At 42.7% G+C, this 21,373-nt stretch overlaps 1 protein-coding gene across 1 annotated transcript in view; it reads left to right on the top strand.

The window, feature by feature from the left end:
- LOC134614635 (melanopsin-B-like) overlaps nucleotides 1-21,373 on the top strand; it is a 279,387-nt gene that overhangs the window by 237,099 nt on the left and 20,915 nt on the right. The window contains exon 8 of the mRNA XM_063458634.1: nucleotides 1,998-2,172. Coding sequence (XP_063314704.1) covers nucleotides 1,998-2,172 — 175 coding nt within the window. The remainder of the gene's footprint in view (nucleotides 1-1,997; nucleotides 2,173-21,373) is intronic.

Here is a 21,373-nt window from a genome sequence, read left to right as displayed (position 1 = left end):
GAAATATAGCAAAGAGCATTACATTAAAATTATGTTGAAGGGATTCTGTCACGATAAATGTATTCAAATGTAACGCATGTGTATAGATCTAAAGTTAAAATGATTACCAGTTCCCATCTAATGTCAAGCTTTGAATTCTACTGACTGATTACACCCATTCAAATGAACATCTTTGAGAGAGCTGAAGTGTTATTATGTGAAAGTGGCAGTAACATAACCAATTCCATAACAAATATGCATACTGTGCAACCTGGACATCTCCAATCTAGCAGTTCACAGACAATAAGCCGTTGCAAAGTCAAATACTTATAACTGACTCACTTGCCAAGTGGTTCATGTAAAATGATGTTGAAACTATATATTTATGGCAAATTAGCTACCCACATCCACATAGATTTATTTTTTTAAGATAAGCGTTTAAAATTATTTAAAGGGACACTATAGGCATCAAAATAACTTTAGCTGAATAAAGCATGCCCCTTCAGTCTTACTGCTCAATTCTCTGCCATTTAGCAGTTAAATCAGTTTTGTTTCTGTCTATGTAGCCCTAGCCACACCTCCCCTGGCTGTGACTGACACAGCCTACATAAAATGGTTTAAATTTCAATCAGTTGTTAACTTGCTTTAGAATTTCTTATTTCCTGCTGGATCTAGAAGGCTATTAACAGAACAGAATATAAGACATTTTGAATTGTACACAAGAAAAACCAGACAAGGTGTTATAGGGATGGAGTTAGAGTAGTGTTGTAGTATCTTAATAAAATAACTAGATATCTCAATAGAATTAATACTTGGCTTTTGTTATATATATTATTAAAACAACGTGGGAATAATACATGAATTAATCAGACCTCCTTGGGTCAGAACAATAAGTGAAAAAATTGCACCTCACTGGGTCAAAGTAATAGATAACTCCTCATAATAATGAAAAAAAGAACAATGAATAAAATAAAAAATAGACCTTCGTCATTTGGCCATGGCAGCGAGCAGCCACAATCTGTTTAGTAGACATGTTTCCATTATCAGCATGGCAATTGAGGGCATGGGGAAGATATAACAATTACAAAAAAAAAATCTTCCCCCATTCCCCAACTGGCCATGCTATGTATAGGGGTATGTGTGCTAAACAGCAAGCAGCTAAGCAGTGACTACTCACTTTAATAAAAAAAAAACAATGACTTAGGAGCTATTACTGCCCAGTCACTAGTAAGTTATTAATATGATCTCCCCACCATGCCCCAAATTAAAGAATGGGGGGAGACCTAATGTCCACACTCATGGGCGGAAAGTGGGGGCTCTAATACTTTAATGGGAGTCCTAATGTCCCACATCCCAGAACTAACCCATCAGTGGCAAGTGGAAGCTCTAAAAAATAAACAAGGTTGGGGACCTAGTGTCCCTATCCCCTATCCAACAGTGGTTGGTGAGGGCTTTTAATAATTAAACAATATTGTGAACTTAGTAACCCCCAGCCACTATCCATAAGTGGCAGACGGGGACTATAATAATTAAACTCAGTGGGTCTTAATGTTCCCCACCCTAGCCCCAACACATATGCAAGGCAGAATGGGGCTCAGATTAATAAAACAAGGACATGCCATTGTCCATCCATCCAATAAGTGGCACGATGCAAGCCCCCCCCCCCTCCTCGCCTCACCAGTGTCCAAGCCCCTAGCCACCCCTTTTAAATAAATTAAACCTATCTACCCCTTCATCCTCATAATAGTGATGTGGCCCATTAAATAAATACTTGTAAAATTAAAAAATGATACTTATTATCTCAAGTATTCTTTCATTAAAAAACTTCAGATACAAAATAGGCTAAATTAAAGTCCACAATAAACAACGCAATTCATGAAAAAAAAAAAAAACCTTGCAAAAATGTTGTCTGTGCACACATCTAATTGCCAACATTGAACATTTAGTGTTATGCAAGTCCGTTTTTTTGTATGTTTACAGCACTAGTTACTTAATTACATTCTTTTCCATATTTTCAGGGAAACAATTCACAGGAATATGCCATGTCTTCGCTTTATAATCAGAATATCAAAGAAAGATTATATGTCAACTAACAATTTTGAGTCTTCGGTTCGAGGCTCTATTTACAGTCGTCATTCTATAGCCACAAGGAAAAAGAACAGCTGTATTTCAACAGTTTCTACTGCAGAAACAGTAAGATCTAATTTTTAGAACAATTTACCTATTGGACAGGTCTAATGTGTGTGTCTTCAAATTGCTTTTTTTTTTTTACAAATGACTGGATTAAAAAAAGAACTGTTTGTTTGTTTGTTTTTGTTGTTTTTTGCAACACATCCAGGGCTGGATTTACTCTCTTTGCTGCCCCAATATGTCCCCCACAGTTCCTTCATTTATACATGTACAGTCATGGGGAAAAAAGTCCACCCTCTTTGAGTTCTATGGTTTTACATATCTGGACATAATAACAATCATCTGTTTCTTAGCAGGTCTTAAAATTAGGTAAGTACGACCGCAGGTGAACAGCAACACATTATGTATTACACCATGTCATGATTTATTAAAAAGCCACACTATAGTCACCCAGATCACTTCAGCTCATTAAAGTGGTCTGGGTGCAGTGTCCCAAGCCCCTTAATGCTGCAAATGTTATTATTGAAGTTTTTGATAAACTGCCATAATTACATTGGAGGGTTAGCTCTACCTCTAGTGGCTGTCTATCAGACAACCACTTCCAAGCGGTTAGAACACTTATGGTTAACTTTTAGTCACCTAACTGACGCTGAATGTCCTCACACTTTGCATGAGGACATGTAACATCACCCAAAACCCTATAGGAAAGCATTATACCAGACATAGGCAACCTTCGGCACTGTAGATGTTTTGGACTACACCTTCCATGATGCTTTGCCAGCATTATGGGTGTAAGAGCATTATGGGGGATATAGTCCACAGCATCTGGAGTGCCGAAGGTTGCCTATCCCTGCATTATACAATGCACCAGCAGTATTCTCTGCATAGTCTTCTGTTTTGGAGGCTGTCTTAAGAGGTTACCCTGACATGGATGACACCTGACTGACACCCCCTTTCAGTGGGAAGTTCCACCCTCTTTACCAGGCTAGTTGGCCCATTTTGAGCATCATTAGTGACAAAAGCTGCATTGCATGGCTTGCTACAATGCAACCATTGAAGGCAAATCTCTACAAATTTCTGGTCTCTGAAGACACTTTGAGTGACACACATTTTGGTGTTTTGTACCAAAGGAAAACTATAAAGTGGATATAATTTTGCATAATGTCATAAAAATATACAACAAACCGGTATATAACATTTGAATCTACATAGTCAAGATACAAAAGAAGTTAACACAGATTTTTATTTTCAATGCTCATTTATGCTGGCGTGTTGTGTTTGCTGTGTGCTTAGGGTCATTGTCCTGTGGGAAGGTGAACCTTCAGCCCAGTCTCAGGAACTGAGCACTCTGGACCACGTTTTCAGAATTTCTTATTACGGATAACGCTGTATTTTAGTCTCCTAGTCGTGCCACTGAAAAACTTGCCCAAAGCACGTTGCTACCACCACAATGCTTAACCATTGGGATGATATTGTGTAGATGAAGAACAGTTTCCTCCAGGCATTAAACTTTGATTTGAGCCCAAACAGTTCAATCATTTCATTGGGTGAGAAAACCTTGTTTCTCATAGTCTGAAAGTCATTTAGATGCTTTCACCATATTCCAAGCAGGCTTTCATGTGTCTTGCAGTGAGGAAAGGCTTCTGCCTGCCATGTCTGTCATAAACACCAGTGGAGTGTTGCAGTGTTAGCTCTCTTTCCTAAAGTTTCTCCAATAAACACACATGATCTCTGGAAGTCATCCAGAATGACCATTACGTTCATGCTTTCCTACCAAGGTCCTTGCTCAATTTGGATGGCAGCCAGCTTTAGGAACAGTCCTGGTTGTTTCAAACTTCTCCCAATTAAGTATTAAGGAAGCCGCTGTGCTCTTGAGAACCTTCAATGCAGCCAATTTTTTTGTAGCCTTCCACCAATCTGTGCCTCATCACAATCCTGTCTGAGGTTAGCAGGCATTTCCTTTGACCTCTTAGCTTGTTTTTTGCTCTGATATGCATTTGAAGCAGTGGGACATTATAAAGACAGGTATGTGCCATTCAGAATCATGTCCAGTCAATTGAATTTGTCAGAGAAAGACTCTGCAGTGTAGAAACATTGCAAAGATTATCTAGAGAAGTGTCATATCAAAGAGTCTGTTATGTCTTAGTTATGTCTCCTCTTGTTTTGCCTTGTATCTCTTGTCTTGTATTCCCAGTTCATGTACAGTCCTGTTCTGCCCTGTTCATGTTTCCCTCATGTCTTGTGTACGTGTTCTGGGTTCTGCTTTCTGTCCTGCTCCGGTTCTGTGTTCTCCTAGTTTTGTCTTGTTTTCTTGTTTGGTGTCTATTCTAGTCTTACCTCGTTTCTGTACTGGATACATGTCTGCTGCATAGCCTCCCTATTCAGATCCTGGGAGGTTTGCTTCTTGTCATCTGGCACCTGGGATCCGCAGAAGCTGCATCAGGGCCCTGGTATGTAGCCGCACAAACGCTGGTGCTCAACACCAGGGAGCGTGTGGTTGCCCAGCACCAGGTCCTGATAGTCCATTTCCACACAGTGACTCCTAATATCAAGATTAGGCATACTGGGTCCCGATCACCCCTGACAGGAATGATGCAAAAATCTTTGTTAAACTAATTTGCATATGCCCACCCAGAATCCTTTGCAGTAGTAACATCACTGCAAATTTGTGATTTCTGTGGGAAAAGCAAGTCTTATGGCTTGACTGGTGTGCAGATTTTTGTTTAACATTGTATTAACCATATATATATATAAATATATATATATATATGTATATATGTGTGTGTGTGTGTATATATAAACAATTGTAGTACAAACAAAATATAGGAGAATACCCTTAATCTCTGTCAGACTTCAAAGTATATTACCAAAGGTTAATATCCTATAGCAAATTATATTCTATTCCAGTGACATGGAATAGCAGCAACCAGGGAGATCATCTGGATTTATCAACTACACAGACTTTTTACTGGACTTTTATTTGCATTTAAGTCTGTTTCATCCAGTTTCACATATATAGTTTTCTGTTCTGTGATTATTCTTTTTCATGTAATATATATTGTCACTGGAATAGAATATAATTTGCTGTAGGATATTATCCTTTGGTAATATACTTTGAAGTCTGACAGAGATTAAGGGTATTCTCCTATATTTTGTATGTATTTTATCAATAGGTAGTTAGGTCTCCTATTTGCTTTACCCTTTCTCATTTCTACTATATATTGGACATTTTTTGGCGCTCCACTTATACGGATCTCATTTCTCAATTGTAGCACAAAGCTGTAACATAAAAATATGAAATTATTTAAGAAGTCTGAATACTTTCTGAATGTACGTGTGTGTCAATCAAAAATGTATGAGTAATTTTCATCTAGCTGTCCACAATTCACTTGCACTCCCTTTTGATTTACTCTATGATACACCAGTTATATGATACACCAGTTATATGATACACCAGTTATATGATACACCAGTTTTTAACAACTGGAGGAAAATTAAGTATTCAATGTGTGTCCAGAAATTCATGGGTGGTGCAATATTTCATAAAAAGTGATTGGATGAAAACATTTTGGCTGCATGAATCTATTTTTATGAAATGTGAAGACAATTATTATGTAGGATAGTTTAGGCCCAGGCAGTTACTAGCATGCCAAAAGCTAACTTCATTCTACAATTTGAAACAATGTCTGATAAACTGCATGTATTGAAAATAAACCAAAAGCGAAGTATAAAAACCACGCATAGAGAAAGAATAAAAGTTTCTTATATTATCATCTCTGTAGATTCTATACAAAAGAAATCAAAAATCTATCTTGCTTGTTCCTTCATGGAGTGAACCAAAACATTATCATATCAAACTGTTTCAACCCACAGCAGCAGCCTGGAACAAAATGTACTATGCCCAGGGCCGGCGCATCCATAAGGCGGCACAGGCGGCCGCCTTAGGGCGCACCGGCTCTGGGGGCGCAAAATTCAAGTGACCGGCAGGAGGGAAGTGCTCCCTCCTGCCTGGTCACCTCCTGGATCCCCGGAGCGGCGCGGCGTGCGGCTGAAGTGGATTAGGAGGCGGCGAGGGAGCTCTCTGATCTCTCTGACCAGCTCCCTCGCGCGCCTTTTGCTGATGCCGCGGGAGCCGGAATATGACGTCATATTCCGGCTCCTGTGGCATCAGAAAACAGCCTGCGAGGGAGCCGGTCAGAGAGATCAGAGAGCTCCCTCGCCGCCTCCTAATCCACTTCAGCCGCACGCCTCCCAGCAGCCTCACTGGACCACCAATGAGAGACCCACACCAGCTCTCCAGGTAGGGAGGCTGGGTGGGAAATTTACATTTAATGTATTATTAATTACTTTATTAATTACTGTGTGTGTGTGTGTGTGTGCATGTGTGTCTGTGAGTTTGTGTGTGTGTCAGTGTGTGTGTGCATGTGAGTATGTGTGTCTGTCAGTGTATCTGTGAGTTTGTGTGTGAGTGAGTGTGTCTGTCAGTGTGTGTGTGTGTGCGCATGTGAGTATGTGTGTCTGTCAGTGTGTGTGTAAGTGTGTCTATGAGTTTGTGTGTGTGTATGTCAGTGTGTGTGTGTGGGCATGTGAGTATGTGTGTCTGTCAGTGTGTGTGTGTTCGAGTATGTGTGTCTGTGAGTTTGTGTGTGTGTCTGTCAGTGTGTGTGTGTGTGCGTGCGCATGTGTGTGTGTGTGTGCATGTGAGTATGTGTGTCTGTCAGTGTGTCTGTGAGTTTGTGTGTGAGTGAGTGTGTCTGTCAGTGTGTGTGTGCGCATGTGAGTATGTGTGTCTGTCAGTGTGTGTGTGTTCGAGCATGTGTGTCTGTGAGTTTGTGTGTGTGTCTGTCAGTGTGTGTCAGTGTGTGTGTGCGTGCGCATGTGAGTATGTGTGTGTGTCAGTGTGTGCGTGTGTCTGTCAGTGTGTGTGTAAGTGTGTCTGTCAGTGTGTTTGAGTGTGTATGTCAGTGTGTGTGTGTGTTTGAGTATGTGTGTCTGTGAGTTTGTGTGTGTGTGTGTGTGTGTGTCTGTCAGTGTGCGTGTGAGTGTCTGCCAATGAATGAGTGTGTCAGATAAGTGAGTCTGGCTGTTAGACGTCTGTGTGTTTGTCATTGAGTGTGTGTGACTGTCAGTGTTTATACACCCCTGACTGTAGCGTGGCCAAGCGGAGTGTACCGTGGTACAGGAACTTCTGTTTCCTGTACCTGGCAGGACTGATATGAAAAGCTCACTGTACCAGGATTCGCTCCGCTCAGCCACGCTACAAGAAAGGTAGTAGGCACACCAGGAAGGGGAGGGGACCACTATGGGGGTGGGTGAGGAGGAGAGAAATACCCTGAGGTACAGGAAAAGGAGGGAGGGGGAAAGGAACACTAAGCGACAGGGAACAGAGGGGGAGGGGAGAGGAACACTAAGGGACAGGGAAAGGAGGAGAGAGGGGAGAGGAACAGTAAGAGTCAGAGAAGGGAGGGGACCATTAAGGAACGGGGAGAAGGGCTGGATGTGAAAGAAACACACAGTGGGGCTTGAGAAGGAAAGAGACACACACAAAGGAGCTGGGAAGAGTAAAAGACACAAAAGGGCTGGGAGAAAAGGAGTCACACAAAGGGTCTGGGAGGAGTAAGACACACAAAATGTGGGAGGATGTAAGAGTCATACAAAGAGGAGACATAGGAGACACACAAAGGCAAAAATAGGAGATAAAATACACTAAATGGAGTCAGATATTTAAAGACGGGATAAGAAACACAAAAGGGAGGTTAAGAGGCACACAGGTGCAGATGTTTTGGGGGGGCGGAAAAATGCATCTTTGCCTATGTACCCAAAATTCTTTGCACCAGCCCTGACTATACCCCATTGCTTAAACTCAACCTGTCCAAAACAGAACTTCTGGTCTTTCCTCCCTCAAGTGTTACTACTTCCGTGTCTGTCTCCCTCCAAATCAACGACACTACCATCACCTCTACCTCACAGGCTCGCTGCCTGGGTGTTCTTTTTGACTCCAACCTCTCCTTCATCCCTCACGTCCAATCAATTGCCAAATCCTGTCGCTTCCATCTCAAAAACATAGCGCACATCCGCCCCTATTGAACCCCGGATGCAGCTAAGGTGCTGGACCATGCTCTTGTTCTCTCTCGCCTGGACTACTGCAATACTCTTCTCAGTGGTTTTACGTGTTTCCAGATTGCACTGTTGCAATCTATAATGAACGCTTTGCCAAAGACCTACGTATATCCTCTGTCCGTACTCTCACTTCAAACGGTTGCCTCCAAGACTTTTCCAGGGCTGCACCTCTTCTGTTTAACTCCCTTCCCTTCTCCGTAAGAAGCCCCATACCACATGAATATAAAATGAGAACAGGTAGCAATATACTTATACTCCCAGTAGTTGGCACTCACAGAGCCAGGGCAGTATGATGCATGTAAAAGAGAAAATAAAAAATAATAATAGTGAAGATCTGTATGAATGATTTGTTGCACTTATATAAATTGCACCATAAACACATTCATTATGCTTATTATTAGCATTGATGGTAAAAAGTAACAATTTATTCTCAAACAATGAATAAAAAGGTCACTTAAACAGAATAAAATATTAAAAATAACAAAGATAAAAGCAACCAGATTGCTGCTTACAGGAATAAATGGTGAGTATAATGGTATGTTTACCTGTTTACTCACAGACACGCTTTGACACACTGGGGGTCTCCCATGTAGAGATTAATTTCTGTCAAGGTGCGTTATGGTGGAGTCCCAAAATCTAGCTGTCTGGCCACCGTTCGTACTTCCCGGCTGTGTTTGGCTCCGCCCACCTCAGTGCGTGATGACGTCACGTCTACGTGTTTCACCGTACACAGACTGCTTCATCAGGATGTTGGAAGCTGATACAGCCCTTGCCACTAAGGGCTTATGTAGGAGCAAATGCACATGAAAAAAGAACGAGAAGGAAGGAAGAAGGGGAACTAGAAGAGGAAGGAGAACTAAGAGGGGTACAATTAAAGTATATACAGCCATTGAGCCTATAGGGATTTTGAATTTGTCGAAAAAACATTTGGATAAAGAACATATTACATTACTAAATAAGGGCTTAACATTTGCCCCTGCAAAAGGCTTGGACAAATTGATTTTTTTTGCATATTTAAATAAATTCACGAGGAATCTTTGTCTTAAAAAGTAATTTAATAAAGACATAGACATATCCACAGCTACTACCATACAGAGTGATGTAAATGTTAAAGAGATATCATGCACCCTTTTGAAAGAAAGATCGTCCTTCCACCCCAAATGGTTAATGTCAGAAGAGATGGCCACATTTCAAAATATCGTCAACTCGGATGTACATAAACTGAAACTGGTGAATAAATTTCAATCGAACTTGACCCCAGGGGAACATAAAGCACTTAAAGATCTAAGACAGGATACAAATGTTGTAATAAAGCCAGTGGACAAGGGGGGAGGAGTGGTGATTATATACTGTGAGTACTATATGAAAGAGTCATATAGACTTCTTGGAGAAAAATCTACATATAGAAAATTACCACATAACCCTACATTAGAGATAAAGAAAAAAATCCTAGATATAATCAATAGAGGATTTCAAGATGATATTCTAAATGTTAAAGAGAAGGACTACATAGGAATTAAATTTGAGGGGATACCTATTTTTTACTTCCTATTACACAAGGATAGATTCAATCCCCCGGGGAGACCCATTATTTCAGGAATTAACTCTATATCCTGCAGACTCTCAGAATATGTAGATTGTATACTACAGCCTTTGGTAAAAACTTGCCCATCGTACCTAACGCATACGACTAGTATTTTAAAAGAGCTACACACAATAAAATGGCAAGAGGATTTTCTCTTAGTCACAGCGGATGTATCTGCTTTATATACCAATATTGGCCACGAATTAGGGATAAAAGCCATAAGTCACTATTTAAATAATGCGTCACCTTATCCGATTAGCCAAATTCAATTTGTTTTGGACTCCATTAAGCTTATTTTAGAAAATGTATTTATTTTGGTTTAATAATCAGTTCTATCTTCTATCTTCTAGCGGTACAGCTATGGGCACCAAGTTATCTCCCAGCTACGCCAATCTCTTCACTGCCCACTGGAAATCTTTCCATGTGGGAGAGGGAAGTGGCTGGGAGATGAACTTGGTGCTATACAAACGTTATATTGACGATTTGTTCATTATCTGGAGAGGGGGAGAAGAACTTTTGAACCCTTTTATTTAATATATCAATTTAAATACCGTATAAACTCGAGTATAAGCCGACCCGAATATAAGCCGAGGCCCCTAATTTTACCACAAAAAAATGGGAAAAATTATTGACTCGAGTATAAGACTTGGGTGGGAAATGCAGCAGCTACTGGTAAATTTCAAAAATAAAAATAGATACCAATAAAATTACATTAATGAGGCATCAGTAGGTTAAAGGTTTTTGAATATTTATTTCAAAGAAAAACAATATGGTATCAACAATAACTTTAACAGTACAAAAACCAACTAAAGCTAAATCAGCTAAAAGAGTTAAAATCCTTCAAAACTGGATTCCTCATCATCTGTATGTCCAAACAGAGCTTCAACTGTAGCTGGTGTGAGGTTATCAGCGTAGACATTGTCATCATCACTGAGTTCGCAGTCATCACCATCACTGCTGTCCTCATACAAAGCGCTGTCTTCTCTGCCATCCATAGCATTACTAATGCCACATTTCTTGAAGGCGCGTTGCACCATGTCCTCTGGAATCTCTTCCCATGCATCACGAACCCATGTTGCTATCAAATCTATGTCGGGCTTCATCAGATTTCCAACTTTTGTCAGTTGGGGTTGACCAGATGACATCCATTCATGCCACCTCTTTCGCACACGGTCTTTGAAAGGTTTATTTAAACACACATCTAGAGGCTGCAATACAGTTGTAAGCCCTCCAGGAATAACGGCCAAAGTAACTTGAGAAGACTTTGCCAATTTTTTTATGTCATCAGATGTGTGGGCTCTGAACATATCCCAAACTAGCAATGATGTTTTTTTCTTTAAGGCTGCTCCTGGTCGTCCATTCCAAATTTCTTCCAGCCATGTTTTTGTTCCGTCTTCATCCATCCAGCCTTTAACATGTGCGCGCACTGTAATTCGTGGTGGGAATTTGATCTTTTTAGGCAAGGTCTTTCTTTTAAAAATAATGACAGGCCGTAGCTTAGTTCCATTAGCCAAACATGACAGAACAACTGTGAAATGACTCCCATCAATCTGAGTCACCCTCTTGCACCTAAAATGCAGAGTGTGTGTGCATATAATGCAGAGTGTATGTGTATATAATGCACACACTCTACATTATATACACACATCTGCATTTTAGGTGCAAGAGGGTGACTCAGATTGATGGGAGTCTGACTCCCTTTTCTGACTCCCTGTATTTAATGCAGAGTGTGTACATTAAATACACACACACTCTGCATTAAATACAGGGAGTTAGAAAAGGGAGTCAGACTCCCATCAACTGGGCATTTTTATGATTTTTTTTTTTTTTAAATATTTGAATACTTTTTTCAATCGTTTTTTTTTGTCCCCCCATCCCTACTTCATACTTGGCCAGGGAGGGGGGGGGCTGTGCAGGAGGAGGGGGGGCTGTGCAGGGGGAGGGCTGGTACTTGCTGCCAGTCTCGCGGTCTGCTCCCAGTGTAAATCTTGCGGCCCGCGTGTCTCGCGAGATTTACACTGGGAGCTTAACAGAGGAGCCGCGCGGACGTGCTGGGAGCTGACCGGAGCAGCTGTAAAGGTAAATAACAGCTTCTCCGGCCCCCAAGATGTCATGGTCTGTATTATGGCAATGTAAGTTGCCATAATACAGACCTAGACTCGAGTATAAGACGAGGGGGCTTTTTGAGCACAAAAATATGTGCCAAAAAACTTGTCTTATACTCGAGTATATACGGTAAGTGGAGCATGAAATTAATTTTTAACTATATTGTGCGAGGGAAGGCAACTTTCTACTATTTTACTATATATGTGGAGAAAGGAAAAATTTAAACTAAGTCCTTTTTTAAATCTATTGATGTAAATAGTTACATAGAAACTAGCCGTTGCCATTATAGTTCCTGGTTGAAGAATATACCAAAAAGTCAACTAATTAGAATTAGAAGAAACTGCACGGACCAAAGTATATTCATTCAACAGAGTCAACGCATTATAGCAGACTTTAGAGAGCGAGGCTATCATAATGACATTTTAAAAAAGGCTGCAGAAGATACACTACTATTAAATAGGGAGACACTAATAGAGTATAAAACTCAAGGTGAAGGAAAGCAGGAACATCATGTACCATTTATCTGCCAATTCTCAGGGATCCAGAATCATAAAGTTAGGAACATAATTTTGAAACATTGGCATTGGTTACTAAAAGACCCAGTTCTATCAACTATTCTATATCAACAGGGCTATACATAGGACACGAGGTCATGCATTTAGGCTGGAAGAAAGGAGATTTCATCTAAGGCAAAGAAAAGTTTTTTTTACAGTAAGAGCAATAAGGATATGGAATTCTCTGCCTGAAGAGGTGGTTTTGTCAGAGTCTATACAGATGTTTAAACTGCAATTGGATAAATACTTGGAAAAACATAATATACAGGGATATAATTTCTAATTAGTAGGGTAATAGCTAATTGATCCAAGGAGACATCTGACTGCAATTTTGGGGTCAAGAAGGATTTTTTTCCTAGTTTGTTGCAAAATTGGAAGCGCTTCAGACTAGGTTTTTTGCCTTCTTTTGGATCAACAGCAAAAACATATGTGAGGAAGGCTGAACTTGATGGACGCAAGTCTCTTTTCAGCTATGTAACTATGTAATTCTACCTCCTTACCCCAGAATTGTACACAGAGGAGTACAAAATATGAAAAGAATTTTAACCGATAGCATCCCAAATACCAATAAGAACAAAAAAACGTTTTAAATCAACAAAAGGGATTCTTTAGATGCGGGAATTGCAATGCCTGCCGTAATACTCTAAATAAGAAACAAGGCATTAAAGAATTTAGGGCCAATGGACGCATACATAATATAAAAGACCTTGTAACGTGTAACTCAACCAATGTAGTCTATTTGCTAGCCTGCCCCTGTGGGTTACACTATATAGGCAAAACAAATAGGCAACTCCGAATTAGGATAGGCGAACATGCATATAACATTAAAAGACAGAACCAACAACACCAAGTGTCTCTACATTTCCAAGAGTTCCACAATTCAGATCCATCCCTGTTAGAATTTATGGGCATTCAACAAGTTAATCGAAATTTGAGAGGAGGGGATTTTATTCAAAGTTTAGGATTTACAGAGATGAGGTGGATATTCAAGCTAAATACCCTCATCCCTTACGTTCTCAATAACGATTTCTTTTTTATGTATTAAAACTAGTGATGTCGCGAACATAAAATTTTCGGTTCGAATGGCGAATGCGTACTTCCGCAAACGTTCGCGAACCGGCGAACCGGGCGAACCGCCATAGACTTCAATGGGCAGGCGAATTTAAAAAACCCACAAGGACTCTTTCTGGCCACAATAGTGATGGAAAAGTTGTTTCAAGGGGACTAACACCTGGACTGTGGCATGCCGGAGGGGGATCCATGGCAAAACTCCCATGGAAAATTACACAGTTGATGCAGAGTCTGGTTTTAATCCATAAAGGGCATAAATAACCTAACATTCCGAAATCACAATGGATATGGATTGACACCTGACATATGACATATTGACACCTTGACATATGGATTGACACCTGTCCTCAGAGACCCTGATACACACTGACACAGAGCAGAATAGGGACTGTTCCCCCTACATAGGGTCACTTGGCAGATATGGATTGACACCTGTCCTCAGGGACCCTGATACACACTGACACAGAGCAGAATAGGGACTGTTCCCCCTACATAGGGTCACTTGGCAGATATGGATTGACACCTGTCCTCAGAGACCCTGATACACACTGACACAGAGCAGAATAGGGACTGTTCCTCCTACATAGGGTCACTTGGCAGATATGGATTGACACCTATCCTAAGGATCCCTGATACACACTGACACAGAGAAGAATATGGACTGTTCCCCCTACATAGGGTCACTTGGCAGATATGGATTGACACCTGTCCTCAGGGACCCTGATACACACTGACACAGAGCAGGATAGGGACTGTTCCCCCTACATAGGGTCACTTGGCAGACATGGATTGACACCTGTCCTCAGGAACCCTGATACACACTGACACAGAGCAGAATAGGGACTGTTCCTCCTACATAGGGTCACCATTTTTAGCCCAAGGCAGCTCATCTCATGAGGCCTTTTTTAGTCGAATGTATCACCCACTGTCAGTCCCTTCGGGATCCATCCCTCATTCATCTTAATAAAGGTGAGGTAATCTAGACTTTTTTGACCTAGGCGACTTCTCTTCTCAGTGACAATACCTCCTGCTGCACTGAAGGTCCTTTTTGACAGGACACTTGAAGCGGGGCAGGCCAGAAGTTCTATCGCAAATTGGGATAGCTCAGGCCACAGGTCAAGCCTGCACACCCAGTAGTCAAGGGGTTCATCACTCCTCAGAGTGTCGATATCTGCAGTTAAGGTGAGGTAGTCTGCTACCCGTCGGTCGAGTCGTTCTCTGAGGGTGGATCCCGAAGGGCTGTGGCGATGCGTAGGACTGCGTAGGGGTGGCCTGTCTCTGCCTGTCATATTTTTTTGGATTAGTGGTACTATGCGTGCAAGCTACTGTGAGACCACTTGCAGAGGTTGGCAGAGTATACGCTGTAGGCCTGACACACCCGCTTGAAGACAACTAACTGCTATTCAATCTATAACAGTGAAAAAAGTTTTTTGGCTATAAATGCACGCTATTGTGACACCAGATATGAGTGGCAATGTGCACTTGCAGAGGTTGGCAGAGTACACGCTGTAGGCCTGACACACCCGCTTGAAGACAAGTAACTGCTATTCAATCTATAACAGTGAAAAACGTGTTTTGGTTTTAAATGCACGCTATTGTGACACCAGATATGAGTGGCACTGTGCACTTGCAGAGGTTGGCAGAGTACACAAATGTTTTCCTGGCACTAGAGTGGTTCTTTAAGCCCACTACTACAAATTAGCAACATGACATGAGTGGTATTGCTAATTCTAGACAAAGATTTCAATGGGAAAGTAAAGATGTAGACATATTTAGTGTAAAGTGTGAAAAGGCATTTTTAAACTAATAAAAATTAGGTTAGCGAATAAGGTTAGGATAGACAATAGCAGTGGCGTCACTATGGTTAGTGTCACCCTAACCCCCTTAATAATGTGTGTTTTTTTTTTTTTTTTTTACTAATGTAATTTGGAATTCATAACTCCCATATAACACTAAATGTAATGGCAATAGTGACATTAACAACTAGGAAAATTAAAAGGACCTTTAAATTACATTATCATATGAAAATAATAGAATTTGAGATGTGGACACAGCAGCATGATGCATCCGATCCAGAGATGACACCATCGCAGGATAGAGGTTACTAAGTAAAGATCGTACACTGCTGGTGTCAGTGGTGTCCCCCAGGGCCGGACTTAGGAGTTCAGGTGCCTTGTGCAAGCAATTCTTGTGGCGCTCCCCTTCATCATGTTCCTTCCCACTTCATCAAATCCCCAGTCCCCCTTCATCAAATCCCCAGCCCCCCTTCATCAAATCCTCAGCCCCCCTTCATCAAATCCTCAGCCCCCCTTCACCAGTCCCCTGCTGCCTTCACCAGTCCCCAGTCCCCCTTCACCTATCCCCAGCCCCCCTTCACCAGCCCACTTTACCAATCCCCTGCCCCTCTTCAGCAGTCCCCTTTACCAAAGGCCTGTGCAAGGGTTTCAGTCGCCTTAGGCAAAGATCCATTTTGACGCCCCCTCATGTCACTCACTCACTGACAGACACACACTGGCAGACACACACGCACACTGAAAGGCACACAGGCACACACTCACTGACAGACACACACAAACTTACTGACAGACATACACTTACTGACAGACACACACAGACACTTATTGACAGACATACACTCATTTACTGACAGAAAGACACTCATTTACTGACAGACAGACACTCACTCAATGACAGACACACACACACATACACTCACTGACATACACAGATACTCACTGACCTACATACACTCACTGACAGACACACAGATACTCACTGACTGACAAACAGACACACACATACTGACAGTCAAACACTCACAGACTCACTGACAGACAGACATACACACAGAGACTCACTGACATACATACATTCACACACAGACACACACTCACAGACAGACACACACACAAAGGCAGACACTCACTAACAGACCCACACACACTCACTGACAGTCAAACAGTCCCACACTCACTGACAGACTCAGACATCCAACCTCCCTGGATTCCAGTGTGGGGCAGCTCCGCACTCCTCCAGCATTTGTTGGCATAGCAGGCACTGGCAGACACACACGCTCACAGAAAGGCACACAGACACACACTCACTGACAGACATACACTCACTCACTGACAGTCACAGACACACTGTAATGATATTGATGTTACAAAGTTTTGGAGTCCAGTAGCCAGATCACCACTCGTTACCCAGGTGGTTGAGCCCCTGAGCCTTGAGTTTCCATCTGGTCTTAAGCAGAGATGAGAGACTGGAACAGAAAGATGATAATCGTAGTGATGCAAGCCAAGGTCAGTGGGAAAGAGAAGCAGCAAAGTCAAAACAGTCCAAATTCAGCAACAGGTAGTTGAAACAGGAACAAGCTTGATTAGAGAGTACAGGAACCACAATAATCTGGCAAAGGTACAGAGACAGGAAGTGGCTTATATAGGCCAAGAACCAGACACCTGACCAGACACAGCTGAAGAGAGTTGTCACTGATATCATTGCTTGTAGAGTCAAGGTTATCAGTAAATTTGCAAAAGGCAGGCTGGTGTACTGGTAAGGAAGAGGTTTAGCAGCATGTAAACCAGGGTTTGAAACCCAGCAGAGTCAGTTCCTCACATTATCCCCACCTCTACAGGCACAGCCTCTGGATGCCCTATTTCCTTGTTTAGCAAGGTACTGTGTGTAGAAAGACTGAAGAAGATCAGGAGCGTGAATATTGTCGACTGGTTCTCACGATCCAGTCTTCCTGGATGACCTGCTGGTTTTGAGTCATGATAGAGACGTAAAACGTCCAGTCGCACTGATTCTGGAACAAACAGACATTTTTGAAAAATCCAAAACCCATTAAGCATAATCATATGAAGATCACGAGGAGGATCACAAAAAAATGGATCTTCAGCATAGCCCTTTTTAATGCGAGACATTAGATCAGAAGGAAAGGTAACTCCTAAAAATCTACTCTCCAGCAAGATGGTGGCCTTGGTTACTGTAGTATGGAGGGGGTCAGCTATCCTAGACAAGGCATCCGCCTTGCATTTCTGGAACCAGGGCGGTATGAAATAAAAAAATTAAACCTTGAGAAAAATAGGGACCAGCGTGCTTGTCTGGCTTAGCTGACTGAATGCATTCCAGATTTTTGTGATCTGTGAGGACAGTAATTGGATGGGTGGCTCCCTCCAAGAGATGTCTCCATTCGGTGAAGGCAGCTTTTATAGCCAAAAGTTATTTATTCCCTATGTCATCATTTCTTTCTGCTGGTAACATCTGGCGGGAGTAGAAGGCACATGGATATAACAACATCTTAGGTCCAGTCCTTTGACACAGTATAGCCCCAACAGCTGAATCAGAAGCATCTACCTCTACAGTGAATGGCAATTCTGGCTGAGGATGTACCAGGATAGGGGCAGATGTAAACAGAGTCTTTAATCTGGAAAATGCAGTGTCAGCCTTATTGGACCACTGAAAAGGAGTCCCTTTACGTGTAAGTTCAGTGATCGGTGTAATAACGGCAGAGAAATTCTTAATGAAACGCCTGTAAAAATTGGCAAACCCTGCAAATCTCTAAATATCTTTTTCATTCTTGGGGATGGGCCAGTCCATCACAGCTTTAATTTTACTTGCGTCCATGCTTAAACCTTTAGGAGTTATTACATACCCCAGGAATTGAATTTCTGTTTGTTCAAACTCAAATTTTTCTAATTTAATGTATAGATGGTGGGTACGAAGGCGCTCAAGAACAATGCAGACCTGTTTTCGGTGATCTTCAAGATTATCAGAAAATATCAGGATATCATCCAAATATGCCACAACAAACTGATCCAGGAGATCCCGTAGTACATCATTGATTGGATGCTGAAAAGTTGCAGGGGCATTACAAAGCCCAAATGGCATTACTAGATATTCGTAATGTCCGTACCTGGTTCTGAAAGCTGTTTTCCATTCATCATTTGGTCTTATGCGAACCAGATTATATGCCCCCCGTAGATCAAGCATTGTAAATATTTTAGCTGAGCGAAGTCTCTCCAGAAGTTCAGGAATGAGAGGCAAGGAATAGCAGTTTTTAACAGTGATGTTATTAAAGTCCCTGTAATCGACACATGGCCGCAGACTGCCATCTTTCTTTTCTACAAAGAATATAGGAACTCCTGCTGGAGAAGTAGATGGTCGAATAAAGCCTTTGGCAAAATTTTCTTGTATGTATTCACAAAGTGCTTTCAATTCAGGCTCAGAAAGAGAGTATATACGGCCAAATGGGATAGCAGCTCCAGGTAGCAGCTCTATCATAAGGCCTGTGAGGTGGAAGCTGATCAGCATTCTTCTTATCACAGACATCTGCAAAATCCCGATATTGTAGAGGAAGCTTAGTTAAGTTTGTAGCAACCATTACATTAATTGTTGTGGCAACATGTGTTGCCTTAGAGGGTTGACAATTCATTAAGCAGTGTATCAGCAACCCACTGTCTGAATTCAGCAGCATATTTAGCCACAGAGCGCCTCCCTTGATGTAATGAAGGAGAGTGGCTACTGCTGTAGCACAGTGATTGGGGTCATCAAAAACTAGGCACATGGCCTCAAGAAAGTCTTTTAAATTTCCCAAGACTGGACTGTCCTGTTCCAGAAAAGGGGAGCCCCAGGCCAGGGCTTCATCTTTGAATAGGGAGAAAATAAATCCCACCTTCTCTCTTTCAGATGGAAAACGGTTAGGTAACATCGTGGAATGCAAACAGCATTGATTTAGGAAACCCCTAAATTTTGTGCGGTCTCCTCCAAATTTCTGGTAGAGGCAAGCGGGCATCTTGTGCAGGTGTAACAGTACCAGTAGTGACAGCAGCTGCAACATCATGTGCCCTGTAGTTGGTAAGCTCATTATGCATTGATCGAACTTCATTTTGCAGTTCAGCTACCTGATCCTGCAGCACTTGAATGGTCTGTGCCTGAGTCTGCATAGTTCTTGCATTAAAAGCAACCTGCTGGGCCAATGCAGAATCTGATCTGACGGTCTCCATGAATGGGCCAGATTATTCTGTAATGATATTGATGTTACAAAGTTTTGGAGTCCAGTAGACAGATCAGCAATGTTTTCTGCCAGAGGTAGCCACTCGTTACCCAGGTGGTTGAGCCCCTGAGCCTTGAGTGGCCGTCTGGTCTTGCAGAGATCAGAGACTGGAACAGAAAGATGATAATCGTAGTGAGGCAAGCCGAGGTCAGTGGGAAGGAGAAGCAGCAAAGTCAAAACATGGGGACACTGAGACACTTGGGGACACTGGGAGACATGGGGACACAGACACTGGGAGACATGTGGACACTGAGACACTTGGAGACATGGGCACACAGACACTAGGGACACTGGGAGACATGGTCACACAGACACTAGGGACACTGGGAGACAAGGGAAAACTGAGACACTAGATACATGTGAACAGTGGCATGGATACCGGGGTCGCAGGGGTCGCGGCTGTGACCTCGTATGTATGCCACTGTGGCCAGCCTCTTCTCCTGGGGGGCCAAGGAGCTGGCCACCTCAGGCCCCCCTGCGGCTGGCCCTGGTGTCACCGGCTCCAGCATCAATACGTGGCGCGTGACTGAGCTGAAGAGGGAGCACTCAGGGGAGAGTGCTCCCTTGCGCGCGTGACAGCCTGCCCGGTGACCGGACCCCAGGGAATCCCCTCAGCACTCCCTAAAGTAGGGAGGCTGGGGGATGAAATAAAAAACAAAAAACGTGTGTGTTAGTGTGAGTGTGTGTGTGTGTTAGTGTGTGTGTGTTAGTGTGTGTGTTAGAGTGTGTTAGTGTTAGAGTGTGTGGGTGTTAGAGAGTGTGTGTTAGTAATAGAGTGTGTGTTAGTGTTAGAGTGTGTCAGTGAGTGTGTTACTGTGTGTATGTTACTGAGTGTGTTAGTTTGTGTGTGTGTCTGTCTGTCAGTGCGTGTGTATGTATGTCTGTCACTGAGTGTGTGTCTGTCAGTAAATGTGTGTGTCTGTTAGCTAGTGTGTATGCGTCTGTTCATGAAAGTGTTTGTGTGTGTCTTAAGCACTTACCTTTCTCCAGCCCTGGACTCCCTTGGTGCTGGGGATCTCTCTGCCCCGATCCTCCTTTCAGCTCCATGTTTTCCTATGGACGTTCAATGCTTTCCTATGGACGTTCAGCGTCTTCTCACTGTGATTTTCAAAGTGAGAATCGCGGAAGCTCCTCTAGCGGCTGTCAATGAGAAAGCCACTAGAGGCTGGATTAACCCTCAGTGAGACATGCTATGTTTCTCTGAAACTGCTATGTTTTCAGCTGCAGGGTTAAAACTAGAGGAACCTGGCACCCAGACCACTTCATTGAGCTGATGTGATCTGGGTGTCTGTAGTGGTCCTTTAAGTGTATGTGTATCTGCATGCACTGGCGTACATACCGCGGTCGCAGGGGTCACAGCCCTGCGACCCCTGCGACCAGGTGCCCGCCGCCATGTGTTGCGGCCCCAGCCTGCGCAGAGTAAGCGCGCGGGGGATGGAGGGGGGGTTTCGCAAATGGGCCCCATGGGTTGTGTGTACGCCACTGTCAGGGTACCTGAGGTCTCTACCTTGGAGAAGGGTAGAGACTTAGTTGTTTATCCGTCTAGACACGCCATATCTCCCGTTCCTCGCGGTCCATCCAGTCTTTCTAACGCTGGCCGCAAGGGATCCGCTTCCTTTTCTAACATGACGCTCGATACGTGACGTCTTGACGCTATCCCGAGCGACCTGCCACTTTATTGGCTTTATCCTATCAGCACTCAGCTGAGGCGTGTCTACTCTCCGGACTCAGGGTATTTAAGCTTGCTTCACTCGTCAGCTCATTGCCCTGTCG

The sequence above is a fragment of the Pelobates fuscus genome, chromosome 6 (assembly GCF_036172605.1).
Source record: "Pelobates fuscus isolate aPelFus1 chromosome 6, aPelFus1.pri, whole genome shotgun sequence".
Taxonomy (NCBI): domain Eukaryota; kingdom Metazoa; phylum Chordata; class Amphibia; order Anura; family Pelobatidae; genus Pelobates; species Pelobates fuscus.
The sequence above is the reverse complement of the archived record's forward strand: the minus strand, read 5'-3'. Positions and strand labels throughout refer to the sequence as shown.